A 27,307-nucleotide genomic window follows, 5' to 3' on the forward strand; every position below is an offset into this window, starting at 1 on the left:
CTACGTACATCCTCTTGTACACTTTAAGTCATCTACAGATTACTTCTAATATGCAATACAGTGTAAATGCCAGGTAAAGAGCTTTAAGTACAACATAAATGCTATGTAAATACTTGCCAGCATGAAACGGATTCAAGTTTTGCTTTTTGAAAACGTCCTGTAATTCCCCACGTTTCTGATCCATGGTTGACCGAATCTGCGGATACATCGACACAGAGAAATGGCTGCATCTCCCTGCAGGTCTGTTTGACCCGACTTTACACCCATGGCCCCACCCTATAAACTTGCTACATGAATAACTGTCAACCTTCTCTGACTGCCAAATACCATTACATAACACTCAATCACCCGAGGGATCACTGTATTTTTGGAGAGTGCCTGAACCTGACCCCGGCACTGGGGGCCATCGACATACACTTGGCTCAGCCCACCTGTGCACAGGTGTGCAGGGCGCATGTGCCGCTGGTCAACCCACCGAGTCCACGGGGAGCAGGGCTCTCTGTACCTGTAATGACAACTCCCTGAGAAGGGAAAGCAGAGAGCACGCCCGGTCGATCCCTCCACAGATGGCCTGTGATAAGCAGAGGCAGACGGCACTGCGTTAAAACACGTACAGATGGGTAAGCAGAGTCGAGTTCGTCTCTGGGCTTTGGTTTGAGTTTCGCTGAACAGCAGGATCGCTTGCGTCTCATGTGCACACGGAAAGGGACGTTCTTCCTGCCTAAATTCAGCCTGCGCCTGTGTGCACAGTCGCTCAGTCGTGTCCCACTCTTTTGCAACCCCATGGACTGGTAGCCCGCCAGGTACCTCTGTCCATGGGATTCTCAGGACAAGAATACTGGAGTGGGTTGACCGTTTCCTCCTCCAGGGGAATCTTCCCAACCCAGGGATCTAACCTGCATCTCCTGCATTGACAGGTGGATTGAGTCACCACCGAGCCACCTGGGAAGCCCCACGTGCAATCTTTTAAATTTCAGGTTCATTCAAAGGTTAGTTTTCAGTTTCCATCCAGAAAACTGTCCTGGGAGCCCCTGTTGCCCTTGAGCTTGAACTCTTAGGCGGGTCAAGGTAAAAGGTGGACCTGAACGTACCAAACAGAAGCAGGGATGCTGACATGGATGTGTTACGAAAAGCTCACCAGAGAGAAAAGATCAGTTTGTTTTTTTTTTAAATATCTTGAAAAAAGACTTAAAGAAGTCCCTTACAATCCACTGTGCTCTGCTCAGTCATCAGTCGTGTCTGACTCTGTGACCTTTTGGAGTCTTTGGAGCCCACAAGGCTCCTCTGTCCATGGGATTTTCCGGGCAAGAATTCTGGCGTGGGTTGCCATCCCCTTCTCCGGGGTATAATCCACTGGTGACCAACTACTCTCAAGGTTACTCCTGAGTCCTGGTCTCATGCTGAGGGGACCAGTTTTGAATCTGGAATGCTGGTGTAGGTCAAAACAGCTGAGTTCCCTCTACTCTTTAAACTCGAGCTAGGCAGGATGGATCTACAATGTAATCTTGTTGAATATAAGGGCTGTCTATACCAAGAGAGGTATAAGCATCTCACCTGGGTTGGCATTTCTGCTTTAAGAAGGGAAAAAGAAAACCGAATTTCCCAAGACCAAAAAGAAAGTTTTGTTGGCAGTAAACACTCCAACAGATGTTTGACATTTCTACGCTTTTGGCTAACTGGACTAAAAATTATTAACATATCATTAACAGGTCTCCAAGCAACAGTGAGCCTTATACTTTATAGTTTACAAAGCTCTTCTCTTCCCACTTCATCTCATCCTCCTCACAGCATCTTATGGTGCAAAGACCACCAGAACACCCACATCTAACTGGGTGGAAAAGAAGTTCAGACGCTGATCAGTCTGCCCCCTTCCCCCCATAAAGGAAGGGGTGAGACCCACACCCACACGTGCTGCCTGGTTCTTGAGTCTTCTCTCTCCTGTGTGGATTTCTGCTGAGACAGTTCATGGCACACACCACCCGCAAAGAAGCCTGGAAACCTTCGTGTAATTCCCTGCACCCACAGGGCGACACCAAGCATGTGGGTGGCGGGGTGTGTCTTTTCCCCGGTCCACTCACCGCCACGGAAGGGGGCTGTCTTCAACTGCAAATGACAGTCATCCCTGTGCCAGGCTGCTAAGTCCCTTAGTGTCTGACTCTGTGACCCCATGGACTGTCGCCCGCCAGGTTCCTCTGTCCTTGGGGATTCTCCAGGCAAGAATACTGGCGTGGGTTGCCATGCCCTTCTTCAGGGGATCTTCCCGACCCAGGGATGGAAACTTTTTCTGTCTCCTGCGTTGCCAGGTAGGTTCTTTATCATTAGCGCCACCTGGGAACCCTTAGGAGACTTACTGCTTAGGAGACAAAAAAGAAACAGACCTGCCCAACACTGTTTGTGATAGGGAAAACTTTTGTATTCTGTTACAAGTTCATCATGAAAGGGATATTGCCTGTAAGATTAAATGATACATAACGGCCCATCTCTGGGAACCTTGCCTCCTAGGTAATGAGCATTAAGCAAAAATACCTGTGTTTAGCTCACCGGAAACATCCTGACCAGGCCCACCTGTGAATAATTGCCACAAGAAGAAATTAGCACAGCCCCCTGCAGAGGCTGATCATTGTTGTTCGGCTGCTAAGTCCTGGCCTCCAGTCCTGACACCGTCGCGGGGCCCCAGCTCAGGAGCGCCTGATTTTCCCAGAGGGATGGTTTCGAGATTCTCGTCATTTTTGACATTTACCCAAAATGTTCTTCTTACTTAGCCTAGTAATACAATAGAGTACCTGCGAAGGGGGTTGTCTCCTAATTGTTTAGGACTGGTGAGATGAGAGGAATACACTGGAGACAACAATGAATCTTCTCATTTCTCCCTGGGAGAACATAAAATAATCATGTGCCCAACATTTCTTAAAATGAATTTTTCTCTTTGGTAAAAATACTGAAGCCTGACGCCTATCGCTGAGGTTTTGGAGAAGTTTTGTGTCATGATATTTAAATGAATTTTGGATTGTATATTTACACTGGGAAAGAAGTTTTATTGGTAACATATTTGATTACAAAATTTAACCAAATCAGACTTCACTTCGTCTGCCAATTACAAAAAAAACTTATTGTTTTTAAAAAAAGGGGGGCAAATATAAAAATGTACTGAGAGTAAGGATACAATTAAAGGGTGGTGACTGGTAAGTTAGTTCACAGGTGAAAGGCTCGCAGTTATGACTTGAGGTGAAATGGGATTTAACGCAAAGGCTACGGTCTTCAACAACTTCATTCCATCCAGACCTGAGTACAACAAAGACAAAAGATCAGGAAAGAAGCTAAAGTTCCAAGGTTAGGGGAAAGATTCAAATTTTGCTGTAACGTAATTTTCCTTTCTTCCATTTCTAGTAAAAGAGGTGGGGGAAGGGGAAATAGTTAAAAACCAGAAAAAGAAATTCACCATCCACCAAGGAAAGATGCAAAGCGTCACATAAGCAACCTTGAAATCACTGGCCTTAAGAATAAAAAGGAGTGGGGGGGGGAGGGGGGAAATAAAAAGGCGGGGGCTTCCCTGGTGGTCCAGTGGTTAAGAATCCGCCTGCCAATGCAGGAGACACGGGTTCGATCCCTGGTCCCAGAAGATCCCACCTGCTGCAGAGCAACTAAGCTCTTGAGCTGCAAACACTGAAGCCGGCTCACTCGAGAGCCCGTGCTCTGCAGTAACAAGCCCGCACTTCACAACTGGAGGGTGGCCCCTGATCATCGCGACCAGAGAAAGCCTTTGCGCAACGAAGACCCAGTGCAGCCAAATAAATCAAGGAGGACCGCAGAGCCGGGTGGGGACAGGCTCCGGTCCCCGAGGGAGGAGGGATGCTATGGGGGGGCAGAAGGGTCTTCCTGTCCCGGCCCCTGACCGTGAGGAGGCTCCAAGCTGAGCAGCCACCAAGGCTCTCTGGAGGCAGAGTGCCTGCAACACCCAGACTGCATGGCGGGGCCCTGGGGGGACAGCACACACACCTTCCCGCTCCCCATGGGGGCGGCCGCCCAGCAGGTTCCTGGAGAGTGGCCTGCCTGGACCAGCAGCTCACCTTGGTCTGGAGGGGACGCTCTCAAAGGACAAAGCGGCTCATGTCATAACTGAGATTCTCAGGGAAGGGAACAGCCAGCCTCAGCCCCGTGTCCAGCACTTCCCGGCAGGGGGTGGATATTGGAGGTCCGAGGAAATGGGAGTGGGCAGACTGGGTCATCTCTCTGGTCCAGAGGGGTCTCTTCTGGCCGGTGTCCTGTTTCCCCAGGAAATCTGCTGGCAGTGGGGGAGCTTCCCAGACCTCACCCGGGACACAAGGCCCACCACGGAGCCCTCAGGCGGCCCCAGCAGGCGCGAATGCCCTGAGAGTGCATCCATCCGGGCCCTGGACTGCTGGCAGGACCGCGGCGATCTCAGGAGAAGGGGGGAAAAGAGCTATGGAAACGGTAAAGACATCATGTGAAGATATGGCAGGAGGAAAAATGGGGGCAGAGGATTGTGGGAGTTTGCTGGTGGCCTAGTGGTTAGGATTGTGGGCTTACATCGCTGTGGCCAGGGTACAATCCTTGCTCAGGGAACCGAGATCCTGCAAGCTGCGTGGCATGGCCAAAAAAAATAAAAGGGTCAGTGGGGCAGAGTCGCAAACGAGCCTGCAAAACTCAAAGGGCAGATGGAAGAGAAAATAAAACTCAAAAAGCAGAAGGAAATTCCTTTCAGTCGCTTCCCTCCCTGATGCCACTTATTAACAGGCACTTAACAAGACAAGAGCTCCAGGAGAAGAATCTGAAACAGTGTGAGAAGAGATGGAAGCCTCTAGAATGGAGGACCAAACTGGCATTTTGGAACAAATAAATAAAATGTGGGAAAGTAAGGGAGAGAAGAAAACACCGCTCAAAGCTGAAATTCTGACAAGGAGGAAAGGCAGGAAATAAACTCCATCAAGGAGACGAAAAGACAGAAGTTAACTGACAGGAAGACGAACGAAACTAAGGAAAGGAGAAATGCCGCCTCTGACAACAGACGCCCAGCTGAGAGCTCCGGGTGAAGAGCGGAGGAGCTGTCCTGAAGCGCGGAAGACACGAGCCCGCAGAGCGAGCGAGCACGCGATCTTCCAGGAGAAAACGACAGACTCTAAGGATGGAGCCTCGGAGGCCCTGCTGAAGGGCTGTCATGCCAGTCAAGGCGGGGGCTCTTATCCTGCAGCGGGGTTCAAGGTGCACCCCCAGCAACATTCTCCAGAGCCTCTGTAGGGGGTTGGAAAATGGCCACTGTAGTCTTTTTTAAGAAATGTACAACTGGTTCTGAAACCGTGCCAGAAACAACCAACTTGCACTGGCAAGTATGTTACGCTCTAACCCACAGACCAAGATAGTGGCTCTGGCTACAGCAGGTAACCTCTCTGCAAAGGCAGAACCCACTGCTGGGGTGTTGGGAGGGTTGCACCATCACCCCGGCCTTCTAAAAACCAGCAACCTGCTCTGGGACACGTCCCATGTTCTTGGGAGGGACAAGCTGGGTACATGTGCGGTGACAGTTTTCTGTGTGATGCAAGTCAGTTAAGCAACAACAATCAAATAGTTAACCAGCTGACTCCTGGGGATGTCACCGTGCATTTAGTGAACACCATGGACCATGGGGACCCTGCCTAAACACCTCGAGGGAATGAGTGGCTGATTTTTATTAATTCAGTCTGGAATTTCAAGAACCTCACTGTTCCTACTGCTTCAACATTTCTGGGTCTACTTCATGGAAGAGTAACCTTGAAATGGCAGATGAAGTGAATATATCTTTAAAGTGTCACTTGTGTAGTTCAGGTTTTCTTGACATCAAGTAAATACAAGCAAAAATTAACTGGAAGAAAAGACAGATGTAAAATGGAAACAGGAGACCCTAAAGCCCTATTTTGTGTTCATAAAAACAGCTTCATTGCCATCCCTGATGAGCAGTGAGTCAGATTTATAAACTAGAACTTGTATGAGTTTTATTAAGGGAACAGCACAAGGTATCAGAAGGCTACTGAAAGCATTTTGTAAAAATGGTGCTGCTGCTCAAAAAGAAATCTGAAATTAATGTTTGAGGAAGTGGTTTATTGCTCAACAGTCATACTGAACTTCCTTATATCTTAACTTCAAGAGCTTTGAGGAAAATGTAAATTGGCAGCTTAACACGTGAAACCTGTTAAGAGCTCTCCCCTCCAAATACCACCTTTTCAAGACAACAACAAACATGGATACCCTGGGCAGGTGTAGGCTGGCCGATCATCATCAACTAAGGACAGACCCAGTTCCACCTTCATTAAGTTTTATTAGCTTTTCCTCTGCGGTAAAACAAGCTGGGGGGCTTCCCTGGTGGCTCAATGGCAAAGAATCCGCCTGCCAATGTAGGAGATTCGGGTTCCATCCCTGAGTCAAGAACATCCCCTGGAGGAGGGCACAGCAACCCACTCCAGTATCCGTACCTGCAGAATTCCACGGACAGAGGAGCCTGGAGGGCTACAGTCCATGGGGTCACACGGAGTCGGCCAAGCTCGCAACAACGACAAAACCACCACCTGCAAAAAACCCCACTAAAACTGCTGTAAGATAGCATGATCACAACAAAACATGTCTCTGTAATCACGGCTGCGGAATCTCAGATACTGCAGAGTAAACCACGCCCTGCAGCATCAGTAATCCCAGAAGGCAGGCAGGTCCCAGAGCCTGAAGCATCCTTTCTCTTGCGATGGTGTCCAAGCGCTCTACGGTGCAAAGGGGACACTCGCTGCACAAACAAGCCTGGACCCTGCCGTCCTCAGCTCACGTTCTAGGAGTGACGCTGTTCCCTTGGGCTTGGAGCGCCAGACACACTCAGGCTGCCCTGGCTCCACACGCTGGGACTCTCCCCCAGAACTGTTTTGGGAAGCCAGAACCTGCCCCATTCCCCCAAAGTTCATACACTATCCTCCCCCGAACTGGGTGCTTCTCCCAATAACTCAGCGGCTGTTCCAATGGACAGGCAGCCTGCACGGCCCAAACCTCAGGAGACTTAGGGTGACCAGGGGTCTCACTGAGGCCCGTGGATCTGGCAGCTGAGCCATCAACCTCTGCTCTTAGGACAGACACACACTCCGCTGTCCCGAGAGTGAAGGCTGATAGAGGAGTCTGGTGGGCTACAACCCGTGGGGCCACAAAGAGTCGGACACAACTGAGCAATTAACACATGGTGTGTTCCTAACACACCACACACGGTATGTTCCTAATCTTAGCTGGGGACTTCCACGTCAGCAAGTGAACAGAGTCAACAAGACAGGATTTTTTTTTTTAATATATATATTCTTTCCCACACTGCACGGTATGTGGGATCTTAGTTCCCCGACCAGGGATGGAACCCACACCCCTTGAACTGGAAGCGTGGAGTCAACCACTGGACCGCCAGGGAAGTCCCCAGGATTTCGGACTGTCAAGGGCAGTAGGAGAAAAATGAAAAGGACGAGAGCTGGCTGGGTGGGGAATGGGAGGGGACCGGGCACCAGGAACAGACACAGTCCGTGTCCCCCAGAACATACTGGGAACCCACCGAGCAGATGATGCAGGGGGGCGTCTGGTTTTGAATCAGTCCTCAGAAAGAGAATATCGCCATTTCTCCAAAATGATGGGCACCTCCACATATTAACAGACTCTAATATTCAGGCGCTCCTCAGAGTGATTGTGGGTTCAGCTCCAGAACACCACAATAAAATATGACAATAACGTGAGTCACAAGAACCTGGAAGGTTCCCAGGGCACATAAGTTATGTCCGTACTGTACTGTCATATTTCTAAGCGTTCAACGGCATTACGTCTAAAAAACCAACATACGTACCTTAATTTAAACCTCTACTAAAGAAAGGCTGACCAAATCACCTGAGCCTTCAGCCAGCCACAACCTTTTTCCTCGAGAAGACTCTGAAGTCTTGCAAAAACTATCAAAATATGACAGAGACACGAAGGGAACAAATGCTGCTGGGAAAAACAGCGCCAACAACTCACTCGATGCAAGGTAGCCACAAAACTTCAATTTGTTCTTTTTAAAAAAATAAACAAAAACGAGGTATCTGAGAAGCGTCAATAAAACGAGGGAGGGCTGGGTGACTGAAGAGGGAGGCTGTTGGCCGGCCACCCAGTGCCCACTGCCGGGGCTGTACGTGAACGTTCCAGCATCAACTCCTGTCTCTGAAATAGTCTGGTGGTGAATGGAATATATTTAGTGGTGCACATCTGCTTCCTTGGGCAAAAACCTACTTAAGGTTATTTATTTTTGGTGTCCTGCACGTTTATTTTAAGCATCAGAAAGGGTAAATTACACAAAGGACTGCGGCTGCAGGACACAGAGCCCAGCTGCTCACCTGGTGGCTTTAAAAAACAAGGCCAGGCCCCACCGGCCAGGGCCCGAGACGTGTCCAGGGGCAGGTGCCTCGGCAAGGCGGGTGTGGGCGTGGGGTGGGCTGGCCTGCACCCACCAGCAGCCGACCAGACGGTCTCTTTGTCCCTCAGATGTGACCGCTCTAAACTAGTGTTTCCTGGTGTGAAAAGAACTTATTAAAAAAAAAATTATTTGTGTCATGTGAACTCTATTTTTGAACATGTTTTTTTAAAAATAAACAGAACTGTTGGTTCACACACAGTCCTCTGCATGCAACTCAGGTGTTTGTTTTGAGAAACCTAAAATGAGCTGGTGGCTAAGAGGTGGGATCCTGTGGAGAAACCCAGAGTTCTCTGAAGGTCACACCTTGACATGTGGACACACCACAGGGGTCGCAGACTGTCTTTGGGAGGGGTTGCTGGACAGTCAATACTCCATGCCTTGCAGGCAATAGCCTTGTTTGCCTGGGGCGTTTTTTGTTTATTCTTACAAGCCTTTAGAAATGCAACAATGCCTCCCCACCCAAGGTCTGGGGTCAGCGGCCTGGAAAGTAGCTGGCACCTCCCCCTCCAGGCTTGCTCCCCCACGAGAGAGACTGCCCTGCAATGGTCCCATTCTTGCCTTAAAACTGGAGAGAGGAATCCAGGGTTTGCACGTAGCAAAAGACTTTAAAACTTAGAAAAGAAAATAGTGCATGACCTGTCACTTTGTATAAAAACAGCAAAAAGATTAGTTTATTACATTTTTTCTTTACCTTCTAGGAGTAAAAAGACATAATAGTTTAAACTGTGTGTCAAAAGCCTGTATATATGTAATGTGGTTGTTTTGTAAATACAGGTTTGTGCAGACTGCAAAAAAAGAGAAATGCACCCAGTCCTTCCACTGTACAGGCTGGGGGTGACTGCTGCAGGACAAGGCCCTGAGCATTGGGAATGTCACCTCCCATTTCCGGAGGTGGGGCTGGAACACTCTCAGGAACTGTCTCATTCCCTTGGAAACAGTGTCAGGACTAAGCAGAGGGCGTCCGGCCGGTGTGTCTTAGGATGAACACGCTGGGAGGCAGGAGGGGCTTCAGCTCGGACAGACCCAACAACTGTCCTCTAACGTGCAGCTAAGTCATGCTCTAACGCGGAGCTCAGTCGGTAAAGACCCACCTTTAATGCAGGAGACCAGGTTTGATCCCTGGTTTGGGAAGGTCCCCTGGAGGAGGAAATGGCAACCCGCTCCAGTCTCCTTGCCTGGAAAATCTCATGGACGGAGAAGCCTGGTGGGCTACAGGCCATGGGGTAGCACAAGTTGCACACGACTTAGCGACTAAACCACCACTTAAAGCTCAGTTCAGTCGCTCAGTCGTGTCCGACTCTTTGCGACCCCATGAATCACAGCACGCCAGGCCTCCCTGTCCATCACCAACTCCCGGAGTTCACTCAAACTCATGTCCACAGAGTCGGTGATGCCATCCAGCCATCTCATTCTCAGTCGTCCCCTTCTCCTCCCGCCCCCAACCCTTCCCAGCATCAGAGTCTTTTCCAGTGAGTCAACTCGTTGCATGAGGTGGCCAAAGTATTGGAGTTTCAGCTTCAGCATCAGTCCTTCCAACGAACACCCAGGATCGATCTCCTCTAGAATGGACTGGTTGGATCTCCCTGCAGTCCAAGGGACTCTCAAGAGTCTTCTCCAACACCACAGTTCAAAAGCATCAATTCTTTGGCGATCAGCTTTCTTCACAGTCCAACTCTCACATCCATACATGACCACAGGAAAAACCATCGCCTTGACTACACGGACCTTTGTTGGCAAATTAATGTCTCTGCTTTTTAATATGCTATCTAGGTTGGTCATAACTTTCCTTCTAAGGAGTAAGCATCTTTTAATTTCATGGCTGCAATCAGCAGCCGCAGTGATTTTGGAGCCCCCAAAAATAAGAGTCTGACACTGTTTCCACTGTTTCCCCATCTATTTCCCATGAAGTGATGGGACCAGATGCTGTGATCTTAGTTTTCTGAATGTTGAGCTTCAAGCCAAACTTTTCACTCTCCTCTTTCACTTTCATCAAGAGGCTTTTGAGTTTCTCTTCACTTTCTGCCATAAGGGTAGTGTCATCTGCATATCTGAGGTTATTGATATTTCTCCCGGCAATCTTGATTCCAGCTTGTGCTTCTTCCAGCCCAGCGTTCCTCATGATGTACTCTGCATATAAGTTAAATAAGCAGAGTGACAATATACAACCTTGACGTACTCCTTTTCCTATTTGGAACCAGTCTGTTGTTCCATGACCAGTTCTGACTGTTGCTTCCTGACCTGCATACAGGTTTCTCAAGAGGCAGGTCAGGTGGTCTGGTATTCCCATGTCTTTCAGAATGTTCCACAGTTTATTGTGATCCACACAGTCAAAGCCTTTGGCATAGTCACTGGAGAAGGGAATGGCAAACCACTTCAGTATACTTGCCTTGAGAACCCCATGAACAGTATCAAAAGGCAAAATGACAGGATACTGAACGAGGAACTCCCCAGGTCGGTAGGTGCCCAGTATGCTACTGGAGATCAGTGGAGAAATAACTCCAGAAAGAATGAAGGGATGGAGCCAAAGCGAAACTTAAAGCTCAAAAAAAAAAAAAAAACCAAAAAAAAACACACCATCTTGGGGCTTACCATTTCTCTAGAGAAAATGATCTGTCATTTCGACGGTGAAACTTTCAAGACCCCAGTCTCCTTTTTCCTATGAAGGAAGTGGTTTTGTCATCTGTGAAGTCAGGAGGCGTCTCAAGGAAGCAACAATCATGTCCCCCAGCACTCAGGCTACTACTGAGGGGCTCTGGGGGTCACATGACACGAGGAGCATGTGGGGACGCTTCCCGGGAGAAGCCAGTGTGCTCAGCTGCTCAGGTGTCAATGGCCACCTGCAACTGCAGCCTCTCGTCCTGAAGCTGCGTCTCCTCTCAGGAGTGCCTGCCCCGACCGCAGGCGCCGCGCCCGGCTCTCAGCAGGCCCCCAGTTTCCCGCTGAATTAATTATAACAATACGGGACGGTGTGTTCAGAGTTTCAAACAACCGACTCAGAGACACATTTTGTCCTGCCAACTCTGTCCATGCCAAAAACATAATCTCCTTACTTTTAATTTTATGGCCTTCTTTTTCTTGTTAAAAATGAAGCAGAACCTGCTTTCTCTTTATTTCTTTGAAGTGCTAGTGATAATTTTAGCGTTCTTCGCCTGTTTTAAAGGCAACATCATCTGATCCTCAATATGGCTTACGTGCGAGCAGACAGAGTTATTTAGCAGGCTGTTTAAAACAGATCAGGACGATGATGAGGGTCAATGATATGTCTATGGTTAGAGACCGAGTTAGCATCTGCAATAATTAGAGAAGGTGGCTGAACTGACTGCTGCTTTACCTACTAAGTCAACCTACCAGCAGGCTCTTCATGAGGTTTCAGATACTCCTCATTTAAAAATTATCATGTATTTTTAATCACTTGGTTGCAAGTAACATGCTAAAATTATGTGGAAACACTGAACTGGCTAGATTTCAAAACGCCTCAAATTTTATTAGCGTTTACAGATTTCGTTCATTGGAACATTAAGCAGCACCCAAGAACGCGTTCAGAAATAGGCCTAACATCTGCTGAGCAGTGGTAGCTGACAAAAATTTTTTTTTCAAGTTTATTTGATTTGGAAAGGATTTTTGGAGCTGACAGTTTAAATGCATTTCATATGTCCCAGAAAATAAAGGCTGGTATTTACCACATGGCTTGTTTCTAAGAAACGAAGTAAACATTCGTTCTAAACAATTCATTTTTTAAAAAGTGATTTAAGATACACAGGCTCCTGAGAAGGCTTTTATTGCCCTGACGATACGTGCATCTGTCGGGGAACAATTCCAGGGGGTCCTCCAGGGACGCAGGGATTAACAGAGATACGTCCAGCTTGAGGTGACCTGACCGCAGCAGACCCGCGCTTCCAGAGGAAGTGACCACGGCCAGCACATGACATCCCAGCTAGGAACCGGTGGGGCACGGTGGCAAGCTCAGGGCCGGTCACCCTCGCGGGGCACCATCGGGCTGGACACGCCGGGGAGGAGAAGGCTAGGATGGGGGGGCTCCTCACCCCTCTTGGGGGCCCCCGGGGCGTCAAGGCACGTGCAACCAGAGAAGCTCCTGATCTCCCCCGCAGCCCAAGCAGCAACCCCACCCCGGGGTGAGAAAGACCCCATGGAACTCAGGCTCAACCCACGCCACTGGGGACTGGTTAACTCACTATTTTTTTTTTTTTTTTTACTACTTTTATTTCTTTATTTGGCTGTGCTGGGTCTTAGCTGTAGCCGGAGGGGGTCTTTGCTTGCAGCATGCGAACTCTCAGTTCCAGTATGTGGGATATAGCTGCCTCACTTGCGGGGGGCGGGGGCGGTCAAACCCGGAACCCCCCTGCATTGGGAGCACAGTGTCTTAGCCACTGGACCTCCAGGGAAGTCCCCAGACCACTTTAAATTCTCTTTTCTCTCATTTCCAGATGACCACAATGTAGGTCCCAGGCATCTCATACAGAGCTCTGCTGTCCTGAGCTGAGCTGCACTTAAAGCTGTTGGAGTAACTTCACTGGTCATGGGAACTTGGTCAAGGAACAGGCTGCCTGGGGCAGGAGCAGAGGGTTTGCAGGTGGGGGGGCAGGGGTGGCATCACGATCTTGCTCCTGGTAGACACGAGGTCCTGAAGTCACACCCGTGAGGAGAGTTGAGGAGGAAGGCTGTTTACCTGGAGCAGAAGACTCAGCAGCAAAGCAGCAGGACCCGTATGGACCAGCTGTGCATCCCTGGGCCCCGGCCGGCTCTGCGCCAGCTACGTGTTTACCCTCTCAGTTCCTGCAAATGACTCTCGGCGCAGAGGGAGCAAGTCCACATTCCGGCGGCTGGCTAACTCATCCCGGGCCAGGACTGAGAGTTTGAGCGGCCGAGGCAGCCTGGGAACCCTGGCTTCAACCACAGGCAAGTAAGTCGCAGGCACTGGCATGGAGGCTCAGGAATTCCAGGAGGAGGGCAGCCACGTCCCTGGGGACACTCAGGCAGCCAGGCTGCAGGGTTTGGGGGGAAGTGGCCCCCCCACCCCAGCCGTGAGACCCCCCACGTCCCTGGATGCTCTGGGGCTCCCGGGAAAGATGCTGCTGCTCCCGGGTCACCAGCTCACCACCCTCCTGTCGCAGTTATGCTCCATCCTTGAAATCACTCAGCCCTCCTCCCCCACCACACCCCATGTCAGTCTGCAGGCAGGAAAGACGGCTCTGGGCATATACAGGTCCCTCTCCCAGAAAGGCAAGCCAGTTCCCTTCTACCCGTGAAACTGCTAAGTCTATCAAACTCCGTACATCTGTACCAACAAGTGAAACAGCTGCAGGCTCCTTTCAGCAAGGTTTTTAAGAGTCGAGACACACCCCGTATACTTCCCCACACCCCAGGGCACAGTACAAAGGCACACCCCACATTCTGTGACTTAGGTTCAGAAAGCCTGATTTCTCACCTTGACTCACACAGATTATGTAAAGTTTTCCTTGACTCGCCGTTATCTTGTCCCACACCTTTCCTTACTTCAGCGAGATGTTCTGGTGTCTTCTGTCCCCCTCTTCCGTTTCAGACCCTTCTCTTTATGCAGAAGACTGTCCTTCTCCTCCTACTTGGGAAGGACACGGGCTTCCCTCCCCACCTCCAGCACGTCCCTGGGGGAACACCCACCTTTCATTCTCTGCCTACACTCTTCGGACCATCCTAGTCTGTTCTGCTTGTCAAAGGAAGGGTACAGAGCCAAAACTCCTAGATCCAAGTCCATGTTTTCTGCTTTGGGGTGGCGGGGGGCGCTGCCACACGTGTGGGCTGGAGGGACCTGAGAGCAGAGACGGATGGCAACATCGCCGCCAGGCACCGTCACAGCCCACCACCCTTAACATCCACCACTCCACCCACTGGACGCTTTGATCCAGCTCAGAGCTGATGGGTCCCTTCCCCGCCCCCCCCCACCGGGAGGGACAGCGGCTGGGTACCAGCCTTTCTGGGCCCCAGGTCCTCTGTGTGGCCCACGGCAGGAGACACGGGGGAGGAACACAGAGAGAGGTGCCTGAAGCTCAAAGCCCTCGGAGACACCGCGGTCTCCCAGCTGCAAGGGGACGTGTCTCAAGCTGCCTATGTTCTCCATCAAATCCCCACATAATACTGGGCAGCCTGAGTTTCCTTCCTTTCTCTCCTTATTTTGAAGGGAGTTAAAAACAGTGGCAGACACGTGGGGTCTGCGGCGAGGAGGCGGGGGTGCACGGGGGACATCGAGCACACAAACACATGAGCTGGAGACTCTAATTAGATGCCCAGACCCTCCTTCACTGGCCTCATTAGCAGCCATCAACAGGGCACGGACGGCAGAGGAGTAATTTCCATCCGATTCTTTTCATCGGAAGTGAGTGACAGCTGTGAAATTCCATCATCGGTGTGAAGGGCACATGTAAACCAACCGAATCTTTCTGACGTTCCAGGAGACCAGCATGGGTCCGGCCAGCGAGGCCTGGGGCAGCTCCAAGTTCTTCGTCTCGCTAAGAAGTGACAGGGCAACTTCAACAGCTCCGCTTCAACACCCAGGGTGTCCTACACACGTTCTGCTCTGGGTTAACTTTCCCTACTTTTGCATTGCAGGAAGTGTTGGTCACTTAGTCGTGTCCAACGCCTGTGATCCCATGGACTGTAGCCACCAGGCTCCTCTGTCCATGGGATTTTTCAAGCAAGAATAGTGGAGTGGATTGCCATTTCCTATTCCATGGGGATCTTCCTGACCTGGGATCGAACCTGGGTCTCCTGCATTGCAGGCAGATACTTTACTGTCTGAGCCACCAGGGAAGCCCTATACATTGCTAATCCACTAATTATAATAACACACATAATGTTTAAATCTACTCCCTCATATCAAATTGTATTTTTAAAATAATCCTAAGTGGATGCCTCAGCTATCTGTGCCACAAGAATAAAGTATCAACCAAAAGGGATCACACAGTGAACACACGACAAGTGTCATCCTCTGAAAGCGGATGAAACCTGAACTCGGGAGAAGGTTGGGGATGTGAAAACAAAGGCCGTGACCACCTTCTCCTTCTCAGCCATCTAGAGCTCCCCACCACCATGGGTCAGAGTACCACTAAAGGATTGTTGTCATTCAGTGGCTCAGTTGTGTCCGACCCTTTGCCACCCCACGGACTGCAGCACGCCAGGCTTCCCTGTCCATCACCGTCTCCAGGAGCTCGTTCAAACTCATGTCCACAGAGTCAGTGATGCCACCCAACCACCTCATCCTCTGTCGTCCCCTTCTCCTCCTGCCCTCAGTCTTTCCCAGATTCAGGGTCTTTTCCAATGAGTCTTTGCATTAGGTGACCAAAGTACTGGAGCTGCAGGTTAAGCATCAGTCCCTTCCGATGAATGTTCTGGGTTGAATACACTAAAGGTGTTTTACATATTAATTAAAGCAAAAGGACAGCCCTGTGCAGACAGGAGAAGTGCAGGGAAGCCCCAATGAGCTTTGTGCACAGGGTCTGCGGCAACACGCCTTCCGTGGAAAGCTGCTGCCCCATGGAGATGGCAGTGCGTCACTCCAGTCGCTGTATAAGAGGCAAGGGGGATAAATCAGTAAGCTTCCCTGGTGGCTCAGTGAAGAATCCGCCTGCAATGCAACAGACCCCAGTTCAATCCCTGGGTCAGGAAGATCCCCTAGAGAAGGGATAGGCTACCCACTCCAGTACTATTGTCTGGAGAATCCCTTGGACAGAGGAGATGGAGGGCTACTGTCCATGGGGCCCCAAGAGTCGGACACGACTGAGCAACTAACCTTTTCACACTTTGCATAACAGCAGCAAGGAAATGGGAGGGTCTCACAGCCCACCCAGAGTCCAGACCCCTCAGCCCAGCACCCACCACATAACAGCAGCAGCTATGCCCCGACCTGACCCTTTGCTGCAAAAGTAGCTGCAGATGCAGCTGAGCTGTGATGGCGTCACTGACTTCCAGCGCCCCCCCGGAAAGGATCCCTCTGCCCCCACACTCTCCATAAAGCTGGATGGCAACATAGTACCCGAAAGCTCCAGAACATTCACTGTTGTCAAGCTTCTCGAGGAAGCAAGCATGGGTAATTGATGGATGTTAAGGCATCTGGCAAGGATTGAAAACATTTTGCAATTACAGGTTCCTGGACCAGGAGCAAGGACTCCTCATGTGCCAAGGCTTTTCTCATGCAATTCCTTTCAGAAACAACAAATTCTGGGCTCCTTCTGCCAACACGTGGGACTTGCCCCAGCACGTGGATGTCAGTTCCCTGGTCTGGAGAAGAGATGCAAAGATGTACCCACCCCGCCTGGTTCCAAGGTGGCGGCCCCTGGGAAACAGGGGTTCATGGGGGGCTAAAGACTTCCAGGCACCCGGGGTCATTCTGCTCATGGTTCTTCCAGGACCCGGAGGCCCTGACGCATGTCCACGGTGGGCACCCCTGTAGGCTGCTGGCAATGCCAAGAATAATCCCTTGACCCAGAATCAAACAAGGAGAGGACAGGTGGCCAGGCGGCAGGGCCAGTCCCTGAAGGTGAGAGCAAAAATTGTGGACTCTTTCCCCTGGCCTAGGAGCCCTTGGGCACCAGCCCTGCTAAAGGGTGAGATGCTTCCACCCTGCTGATGGAAGAAAGGATGTCTCGAGAGTGAACTCACGATGCTTCCCCCCTTTACAATAGCGGTATTCTGAAAATCACATGACACCATGAAATTCGCGTCGTTAAGAACTACTGCCTGAAAAGTGGAGAAAGTGGGGCTAATAAGAGGTCATGTTTAGGTCCCCCCCACTGGGGAGGGTTTTACTTTTGATGCACAAACACACAAGAGAAAGGCCTCCGTGTTCATCAAAACCTAAGGGTCCGCCACAAAGGAAGCACAGCGAGGCCCAAACGTGACGGCAGACACCAAAACGGCAAAAGTCACCATAATGACAGAACAGCGCTACGGGCGGGGGAACTGGGGACCCCCACCAGCCACACCAGACGTCAAGTCGGGCAGGGCAGAGGCCAGCGTGCGGCCGCGAAGCCGGGGCCCAGACCACGTAACCTCTAGGGCCCGCACCCCCGAGTGAAACCCAGGGTCTCCCAGGGCCCACAGGCAGCCTGACTTGAGAAGGCAGGGCCATCAACCTACACAGCCTGCCCCGAGGAATAAGTAGAAACCCAAGAAAAAATCTCTAAAAGACTCTTGGGTGTAATCCAGGTGCCCACAACTGAAACCCACACTCAGATGCAAAGGCACATGTACACCAGCACTCCCCGAGTACAGAGCCCAGGAGAGGAGAAAGGGGCCGGCTTTATCTCCTCTCTAAAGCACGCAACTGTCTAGCGTCTGCATCCACTTTTCCGTGTTTAGGTATGCTTTTCCTCCTTGACTCCCACATCCAAGCCTTCACCTCTAATCTTCCTGAAATCATCATGTCGATATGGATAACAAAAACATGGGCTTTTCCCTCACGAGAATTCTGCAAAGTCACGGCAGAGCCCCAAACAAAGGTGGCCAGAGAATTCCACCTTCCACACACTGCGGAACGATTACGAGGTACCCAGCAACGAGAGTTAAATACTAGAACAGGTGTTACAGGGAACATGGGAAGCTACTCAGAACTACTGCTAAGAAGACATCTAAGGGACAAAACAGGGTGAAATGTTTAACTTAAAAGAGGATAAGATGGAAACAGAATAGGATGGATGACACAGGACAAGGAGGCAGGGAGGACTACAGTACAGTTGGGTCTCTCCTCGCTCTTCAAACAAGACAAGCGCTGCCATGAAGGAAATGTATAGTTACCTGCATCCATATCTGCAAAGAATGGAACAGCCAGTAAGAAAAAGAAGGAACCAGAAATTCAGTGTCTCAGAGTTGGATTTTTAACAGGTTACACGGAGAGAAAATATAATTCAGAAAACGGTGTGTGCACACTCTAGCTGCATTTGGGGGACATGGAAGCTACCTAGTTTGCTAGCCTCACTACCATCGTTTTATCTAAAGCGAAAAACAAAATGTGGATATGTTAAACTGAAGAAGTAAAAGCCTCATGGCAAAAGAAATAGCTCATTCTCATGCAAAAATGATCATTCAATGTTTAGAATACAATATAAAAGGGGGGGAACATACTCAAACGTATGGTGGTGGTCATCTGAAGTACTCGGGTCTACGACTATGGAACAGTCCATACACATTATGTTATAAACTCAGCATCCAAAATGAAGACATGTCCAAGCAGTAATATTTAAAGGCATGACACTGGACTCATATGTGAAGGGACAGAACCACCAGATAAGAGGCATATTTAACACTATTCATGGTTTGACTCTACTGCTCCCAATGCCAAGATGACGTTAACGTAACTGGCTGGCTGACAATACTACCGAAAAAGCAATGTAGCTACGGATTTCTACTGCTTCGTATTTTAGTCTTTTTCTTGACATGGGATATATGACAGTCATGACTTAGAATATGCTAACGGAAACCTTGGCCAACTAAACTCTCTCGAGCTGCAGACTGTCTGCCAAAAGAGCATACCTTCGGGAGACTCCTCCTGGACATACGTGCCGGTCAGGTAGCGGTGCACCAGGGCCGACTTGCCGCTGGCCAAGTTACCCACAATGCCCTGCAACAGAGAAACGGACAGTCACTGGGGAGCGGTCAGTGTACCGCGCTCTCAGCAGCCTGCAAACGGAGAGGGCCGGGACGGGCAGCAACCCCAAACACCACCTCATTCAATCCTTCACTGGGAGAAAAAGGGGTTCCGGCACCCTCAAATAACATCTCACATCTCTATCAGTCTCTATGGCCTGAAGAATCAACACGGTTTGGACACACACTGTTGTGGGGGCATCTTTCTAGATCCCATGAGTGCTGGTTACCTCGGGAAGGTGACAGCGAGTCAGCCCGCCAACGTGTACTGGGGCCCGCGAAACTCTCAACAAGGCACGAACAGGGGTAAAGAGGACGCACTGTCGGCGCTGGGCCATATAGCGACTAGGGGACATTCTGATGCATTCCCTCACGGCCTCGGGGCAGGGCCAGGAGTCTGGGAGGAGCAGTGTCCAGGAGGGGCCGGAGGGGAGAGAGCTGCACCAAGGCAGGGCGGGCGGCGAGCTGGCCTGGTCTCTGGACACTGCAGCGCTGAGACGAGGCCATACCAGAGGCCCGCGGTCAAGGCGGCCGAGGCACTCATCCTCCCTGTAACATGGCTCCAGAGAGATGTGAGGGACCACTGTCCCAGCAGGTAGGAATGCACCATCTCCAGGGGGCAAGGTTGGCTTTATCCCACCTTCCACCAGAGACAGCTCCCCTGTGAACACAGCTGACACACCTGGACACAGGGACCACCCCTCGGGATGCCCTGCCCGCTCTCAGGACCTCACCCCCCACCATCTTCTGTGTGAAGACCCTCCTGCATGATAACCTCTTCCTTCCCAACTAGAACTGCCCCTCCTATCCCCATACTGAAGCATCAAAATCAATTCCTGCTTAGAAAAAGCAGGACAAGAGCCCTGCCCTGCACACAGTCTCCTCCTAGGAAGAGTCTGCCTCTCTCTCCTGCCAGCCAGGCCTCCGGGATACACCTGCTCCCTCCCTGCTCACCCTGAAACCTCCCCCCAAAGTTTGTGACTCTATGGCTTCAAAGACACTGCTCAAGGTCACCGACAACTTTGGTTTCTGAAACCCCTCACCTTCCCCTTGCCCCGACCCAGCCCTTCACCGGAAGCTGTAGATGAGATTCTCTGTCTGCAGACTTCTGCCTTGGGCTTCCTCTTGGAATTCCATCTCAGCCATGTGGGCTCCTTCCCTAGATCCCCTGGATCCTGGATTCTAAAGCCCACCTGAGGGAGCCAAGGCCACATCCCACCTCCTTGTAAGAAGCTTCAGATTCCTACTGTCATGGCTCAGCCCCACCCCCATTCAGGTAAATGCGCACACACACCCAAGGCTCCATATGGACACACCCGACTATTCCCAACCCGCCCGGATGTTTGTGAGTATCTCCACCGCTCCACGGGGCAGGCGGTGCAGTATGTCCACTGGAGCTGAGGACAGCCTTTAGCTTGTCACCCTGCCTGGGAGCTCCCCTCCTCACCCCGAGAATACCAGAGATTCTTTACGATCAACACTGCAAAAATGCGACGCCCTCATTTCACAACTCTTGGGAAGCCTCCCACTCTGGCTGCAGGCTGGAGCCCAAGAATTTCATGAACAGACAACAAAGTGTCCCCTCCGCATGCTTACAACCAATCTTGCTGGAGGCACTCTGGCCAGGCGGGGACCACATCCATGCTTCACGCACTCGGGCCCTCCTGCTCTACTGCACCCAAGAGTTTAGGGGGGTCTCCGTGCTTCTCTGCACACCCAACACACTATACACTGTTGATGTTCTTGGCTCTACCTCCCACCACATCATGTTCCCCAAGACCAAGGACCAGGTCTCGGATACTGGTGAGGACACCCCTTTGTATCCTACACTCAGTAGTTTCTGGTCCCAGCAAAGTGCTGGGTAATATGGGATGGGTGGGTGGGTGGACGGGTGGGTGGATGGGTAAAGGGTTGGGTAGATGGTTTGGTAGATGGGTGGGTGAGTGGGTGGATGGGGCGGACAGGAGGGTGAGCAGACGGATGAGTAGGTAGGAGGGAGGGAGGACAGAGAGATGTCGGCTGGTTGGATAAATGGATGATGGTGCCAATAACTAGGACAACAAACATATCAGTAAGACAGAACACATCTGACATTATTAAAATTCGACCTACAACCCTGAACCCATCCTGTCCTTCCCACCGGTGGGGTCCTTCTGTCCTCAACTCCCCTTCCCTGCCTCACGATCGGTGTGCCCGAGACCAAACCCCACGCTCAGCCTCACCGACTCTGGACACCTAGACCTTTCCCCATCAATCACTGCCCGAAACAAACTCTTATGCATGCCTCAGCAATCAGTTCAGATGTCGCCTCCTCTGAGAAGCCTTCTTAATGCCACGGCCTCATATAATGCTTCCTCCCAAAGCCCCCTTACCACCCTTCTCACACCACCAGCTTGTCTCTTAGCTCTGCTTTCCCAACATCGTATGCTGTGGGTCTGACTCTCTGCAGTGCTGACAAGGGGCCGGCTCTCTACCTCCCAGCACCGCCCAAGGCAGACGCCTGCCCCCCACACCCCACCCCGGCAACGGTGGGCAGATAAATGAATGAATGACTTAACACCAATGAGGAGAAATGAGATGCTTTATCACTACGGCTCCAAGCTCCAGACTATGTGGACAGAACCTAAATAAAGTTGTTTCCTTCCTGATTGGACTCCTGTCTTCCCTTTGCCGCGGGCCTCTATAATCTGAGAATTTTCACCTATTAATTATTCTTTTGCTCAAGGGCACCTGCTGTTTGTCAGCTTCACGCTGAGAAAATCCAAAACAGTATGCCACTGAATTGAATTTTTAATTAAGATTAGGCTGTTGCTTTCCCGAGGAGGAAAGTGCTTGAAATCAAACACTGTTCAGTCCATGTTTTCTCTGTGTGAAAATATTCTCTCCTTCTGACACGTCAACGGTTTGCAAAGAATTAACTCACCCCTTGCAAGGATCAAATCGCTCGATCCCCACATGGGGCAGGGGGGAAGGTGTTTTATTTGAACTGAATGGTCACCTCAGACACCTTCTTATGTGTGTACACCACAGGCTTTATTTTAATTTGAAACACTGGCAGAAACTAACAGCCAGCTGTGAGGAGGAAATAAAACAAGGCATGAAAATGCTCTCTAAGCTGCAAAGCTGCGCTGGGATCTGTGAACGGCTCCTGGATGCAAACCAGAGAAAGTGGAATAGAGCCAGTCTGGGTATCTGGGCTCAGGGAGAAGCAAGGTAACACGGGCAAAGGTGCCCTGAAATTACAGAATCGTGTGTTCTGGTGGCAACACGTGACCATCGCAGGCCTGGGCATCCTCAGGGCAGAACTGTCAACTGTCACGCCGCAAGAGGTGTCTTTCTAAACTGATTTCTCTACTGCCCACACTCCACTGCTTACCTGCTACACACGGAGCTGGCTGAAAAGAAAATTGAGGCTTTTGGTTAAAAATCCCAGTTGGGAATTCAACGAAAACACATGAATGGGATGTGACAATTTGCAGACTGATGCCCTCCTCTACGAGGCCAGTGATCTCAGGAATCCCCTCCTTTCTGCTTGGAGGTGAGCGGTCAGTGCGTGCTGCCTGCGGACGTCCACAGGGACGCAAGTGTGGCTCCGCGTCAGGGAGCCCCAAAGCAACCGGCCACTCATCGTCCCCCCACTACCGACCCCACCTCGGGAAGCAGACAGCCTGGCGCTGCCCGACCGGAAAAGAAAGCCAACACTAGGAAGTTCCCTCGAAGTTGGGTGGTTAGAACTTGGTACTTTCACTGCCGAGGGCCCAGGTTCAATCCCTGGTCAGGGAACTAGGGTCCCGCAAGCCGGGCAATAGGGCCAGAAAGCAAGCATACATTGACATTTTTCTCTTTGACAGATTCCAGAAGATTTATGCTCAAACAGGATCTAAAGAATCCATTTGCGGCTTGCTACTATGTCACGGACCTGCTGCATTTCTGAAATGGAGTCGGGGATTTGAGGGGCACTGACCTAAGGGGCCACCTGTCCTGGGGGTTGTACCCAGCAGGACACAATTGCGGTCCTGTGGACACACACAGAGGTTGCCCTTGAACAAAGGAGCGTTTCTGCAGATGCTGGGAATGCCTAGCTCAGAAGGGTTCTCCCTAGGAGGCTGGGCTGCCCGCTGCTCCTCCCCCCAGCAGGAGGGTGCCAGCGGGGTTCCTGGCCCGCCCCACACAACTCGTGGGGGCGGGGGAAAGGGGGCAGGACCTTCCCCAGAAAAACTCCAGAATCCTTTGCATTTACTTGTCCATGAGATGCAGTCCACCCCTCCTGTGAATTCCAGCCAACTTTACAAGAGAGTTCTGTTTCAGGATCGTAAATCCACCTGTTAACACGGCCACCCCATCCCTCCAGGCATTGATTCCAGAACACTGTATGCTTTGGAAATACCAGCAGAGAGCAGGTCTGGGTGGGAGGCACCCTCAGTTATCCTGGGCTGGTGTGTGGCTCTGGCAGAACCATCAACACCTTCAGCTCCCCAAACTGGGTCTAAACCAGAGGGTCTGATCCTCAGATGACACTTCAATCCTCAGCTCCCTACCAGCACCGGACACACTTGAAAGGCTCCACAGCCACACGGGGCCCACGGCTTCCACCGTGGCAAAGAAAGAGAACCTTTCCACGCTGCAGACAGTTCTGCCAGCAGCTGATGCAGACATACAAACTCTGGGTTCAAATCCGGCTCCACCTCGTACTAAAGTGAAAGTCGCTCAGTCGTGTCCGACTCTTTGCAACCCCATGGACTGTACATTCCATGGAACTCTCCAGGCCAGAATACTGGAGTGGGTAGCCTTTCCCTTCTCCAGGGGAATCTTCCCAACCCAGGGAATGAGCCCAGGTCTCCTGCACTGCAGGCGGGTTCTTCACGAGCCGGGCCGCCAGGGAAGCCCGCCTTGTGCAGACTGGGGCTCTCTGGGCGCCGTCTTTATCCAACTGTTCAACGTTTATTTCTTTATTTTGGCCACACTGGGTCTCAGTGGCGGCGCACAGGCTTATTTCCTCCGTGGAACGTGGGGTCTTCGTTCCTGGACCAGGGATGAACCCGTGTCCCCTCCACCACAGGGCAGTCCCTCTGGGCGCGGCTTAACGCCTGAGGCTCAGTCGTCCGCACTGCGAAGCGGGGACAACTCAGGACCCACTCAGGACTAAAGGCGGAGGCTCCTCCAGGCAGGTGCCCCGCGCCCCACACAGAGAGGGCACCGCCCTCATCTCAGCGCTGTTCCTCCTGTTTCACTCTGCCAGCAGAACCCACCCGCTTCGGCTGGCTCAGGAGCGCCTATGTGAAACTAGGAAGCCTTCCTGGAAATCTCCGAGTAGCATCTCTGGCTGCTGGCCCGAGACTGTGGACAGCATTTCCTGACCGGGGCCCACGGGATCAGCCTTCTGCCGGGGACGTGTCTCAGAGTGCACAGAGTGGCGCCGTCCCAGGGCTGGGCTTGCGGAACCCACACTTCTGCAGCACCCTGGGACGGCGGGCCGCGTGGTCTCCCCCAGGGAGGGTGTCCCCGAGGAGGGCCAGACCTGGAAGGAGCTCACCTGTCGTCATCACGCTCAGAGTCCACCACATGAGACGTTTCAAACACAAACACACACAAATATATATATATATACACACACACATCCTCCAAACGCCACTTATCGCACAGCAACATGATAATTTAACAATTCTATTGGTCCTTGTTGCCACCTTAAGGTGAGGGGTGCAAAGTGCGGAGGGACTCAGAGGTATGACTGCAGCAGACTCAAGTTATTTTTTATTTCAGTCAAGTTCTAAGCTTGAAGTCTCCAGGAGACAGTGGAAGACACGGGCCTGGCGGGCTACAGTCCAGGGGGTGGCTATAGTCCACAGGGTCGCCAAGAGTCGGATACGACCTAGCGACTGAACAGCAAACAAAGCTTTGAGCAGCCTCGCTGAATTATTAAAGTTCATAATGAGAACAAAGCTTTTAATTTTTCACTACTCTTCGTTAACAGCACATAGTCACATCTTCTTCATAGTGAATTACAAATATGACTTGATAGTTAGCCACAGAGACTTCCCATGACATCCTGCGAAGGACTAGCAAAGGTGTGGGTGGGCGGGTGTGTGAGAGACAAACTGATGGGTGTCTCTCGCTCACTCAAGCACATACACACCCGCAGATACGAGAAAAAACAGCAGGGGGACACGCAGCCCTGCACATAGGCCATCTGCCTGGTCATCCATCATGACCATCACAGGTGCCCTTGGGGCTCCAGCCCCAACCTCAGCCTCACCTGACCCCCTCCTCTCCCCAGAACACACCAGACACGCCTCTGGGCCCCAGGGCAGGAGACGGCCCCCGGGATGAAGACTTGGGGTGCTCACAGGTCACACCGTGCCTCTTCCTGAGCCCATTCCGAGCCCCCCCCCGCAGGTTGAGAAACAACTACGCTCAAGGCCAGGGCGACCACTCACCACTTTGAGCTCCGGGACGGATCGACTCAACGTCCATTCCTGGCTGTTCACGAAGGCATCTGTAAAACAGGAGGGTGAGCGCAAGTGAGATGCCGTGACTCAAAGGAGGGCAGGGTCGGTACGCCCCCAAGGTGCCAGTTTTCAAACCGGAAGGACACGGAAGACGGTCCAGCGCCCGGCCTGGGATCACGTCCCCTAAGCTGCTGAGATCTGCCTGCCGCACACAGCCGTTCTGACGCCAGTGGGTGTCCTGTCTACTAAACCTCATCACACGCTCCGACCCAAGACCGCCAAGTCCTGCCCCAGCCCTTTAGGATCCACGCTGTCCTGGGCGTTCAGACCCTTCTGACCCTAAGTGTGGGCCACTTGGAGGACGACGGAGGCTCTGGCTTTTCTGAAACTGACTCTGATGCCAGGCAACTTTGAGCCTCTGGGTTTTCCCTAAAATAGCAGTAACTTGCTTGAAATTCCACCAACAAAGTTATAGTAGCTGATGACTGGATTTTGAAAATTCAAGTGTTTACAGAATGTTATGGTTTAGAAGACCTCTGTGCTGGACTTCTGATCCTCAACGACACAACAGACATTGAAGATCCAGTCAGGACACTTCGGGATGACATGTGATGTGTCGGAAAGACCAGGGTTGCCCAGCCACTGTGAGGCCCTCTGCAGGGCCTGGACCACCCAGTCAGTACTTTTGGGGTGGCCTCCCCAACCGTCTCGGCCTCTCACCCCACATCTATGGGTGGAGGTGACCGCCCCACAGGAAGGACCCCGACGACCTGATTCCCTGTGTCCCCCACCTGCCATTTCCCTTCATGGCACCCCACCCCGCCATCCCCTCTGTGTACTTAGGGACGGACAGATGGAGCTGGTAATGAACACGGCAGCTACCCCAGAGACCACCATGCGGAGCCTTCCCTCTCTATGCCTTTTCTGAAAATCCCCCAATTTCTTCATGCTACACAATGACCAAGAAGTCAAATCACAAACAGCCTAAAAGTCAAGTAATGCCAGGGTTTCAAAAAGATGCCCGACTTTCTAACCCAACAGATGCAGGAACGGATGCAGCTCCACTGGGGGCATCGCAGAGAAGGACCAGAAGTCACTTGGAGAAGACAGACAGACAGTGACACGAAAAACCAGATGCCGCCGGCCCCGTGAAGACGGAGGCTGAGGTCTGCTGGCTCAGAGGTCCTCCTCACATCAGAGGAGGGCTACAGGGCGGAGGAAGGATGGGCTGGGGGATTAGGACAGGTGGGAGGCGCCAGGCAGCTGGAAAGGGCCTCCGAGGCTCAGCTGAGAGCTGGCAGGGACCGGTGTCCAACAGCAGAGACGCTGCACTTTGGGGACTCGAGTGCCCGGTCAACTGGCAGAGTGAGCGGGCCCACTGGAAAGGAGTTCAGAAGGAAAGATGCTCATTCAGGAAAGGGAAGGGCAAGGGCCACTGCTCCCTCCAGGGAAGTGAGTCAGCCTGGGGCCACATGTCGGGGGGCACACATTAATTGGGTACCTGCACACCCACTCTTTGGCCGGCGGGCACCACCCTAACGTGTCCCAGACAAGCTGTCCCTGCAGACAAGTTAACAGGGCCTGCCTGAGCCCTCGTGTGCACTCAGCAAACAATAACCAACGTCACACCTCCCCAGCAGTGAACAGGGTGACCAAAGAGGTCACAACTCACTCACTCTCTGTCATCAGCTGATCTCTCAGGAAAACGGGAATGTGGATTGTAGGATTGGGGATGGGGTGACTCCAATGGCCCAGGGAAGCAGATGCCAGCTGTTCC

At 51.6% G+C, this 27,307-nt stretch overlaps 1 protein-coding gene across 7 annotated transcripts in view; it reads right to left on the bottom strand.

The window, feature by feature from the left end:
• AGAP1 (ArfGAP with GTPase domain, ankyrin repeat and PH domain 1) overlaps positions 1-27,307 on the bottom strand; it is a 570,436-nt gene that overhangs the window by 349,240 nt on the left and 193,889 nt on the right. For all 7 annotated transcript variants that reach the window (XM_088835100.1, XM_088835099.1, XM_088835098.1 and 4 more), the window contains exons 2-3: positions 25,519-25,577; positions 18,971-19,058 (exon numbers count right to left, since the gene is read on the bottom strand). In XM_088835100.1, coding sequence (XP_088691226.1) covers positions 18,971-19,058; positions 25,519-25,577 — 147 coding nt within the window. The remainder of the gene's footprint in view (positions 1-18,970; positions 19,059-25,518; positions 25,578-27,307) is intronic.

This window comes from Moschus berezovskii, chromosome 4 (genome assembly GCF_049115385.1).
Source record: "Moschus berezovskii isolate FMDL1 chromosome 4, NW_MosBer_1.0, whole genome shotgun sequence".
Taxonomy (NCBI): Eukaryota; Metazoa; Chordata; class Mammalia; order Artiodactyla; family Moschidae; genus Moschus; species Moschus berezovskii.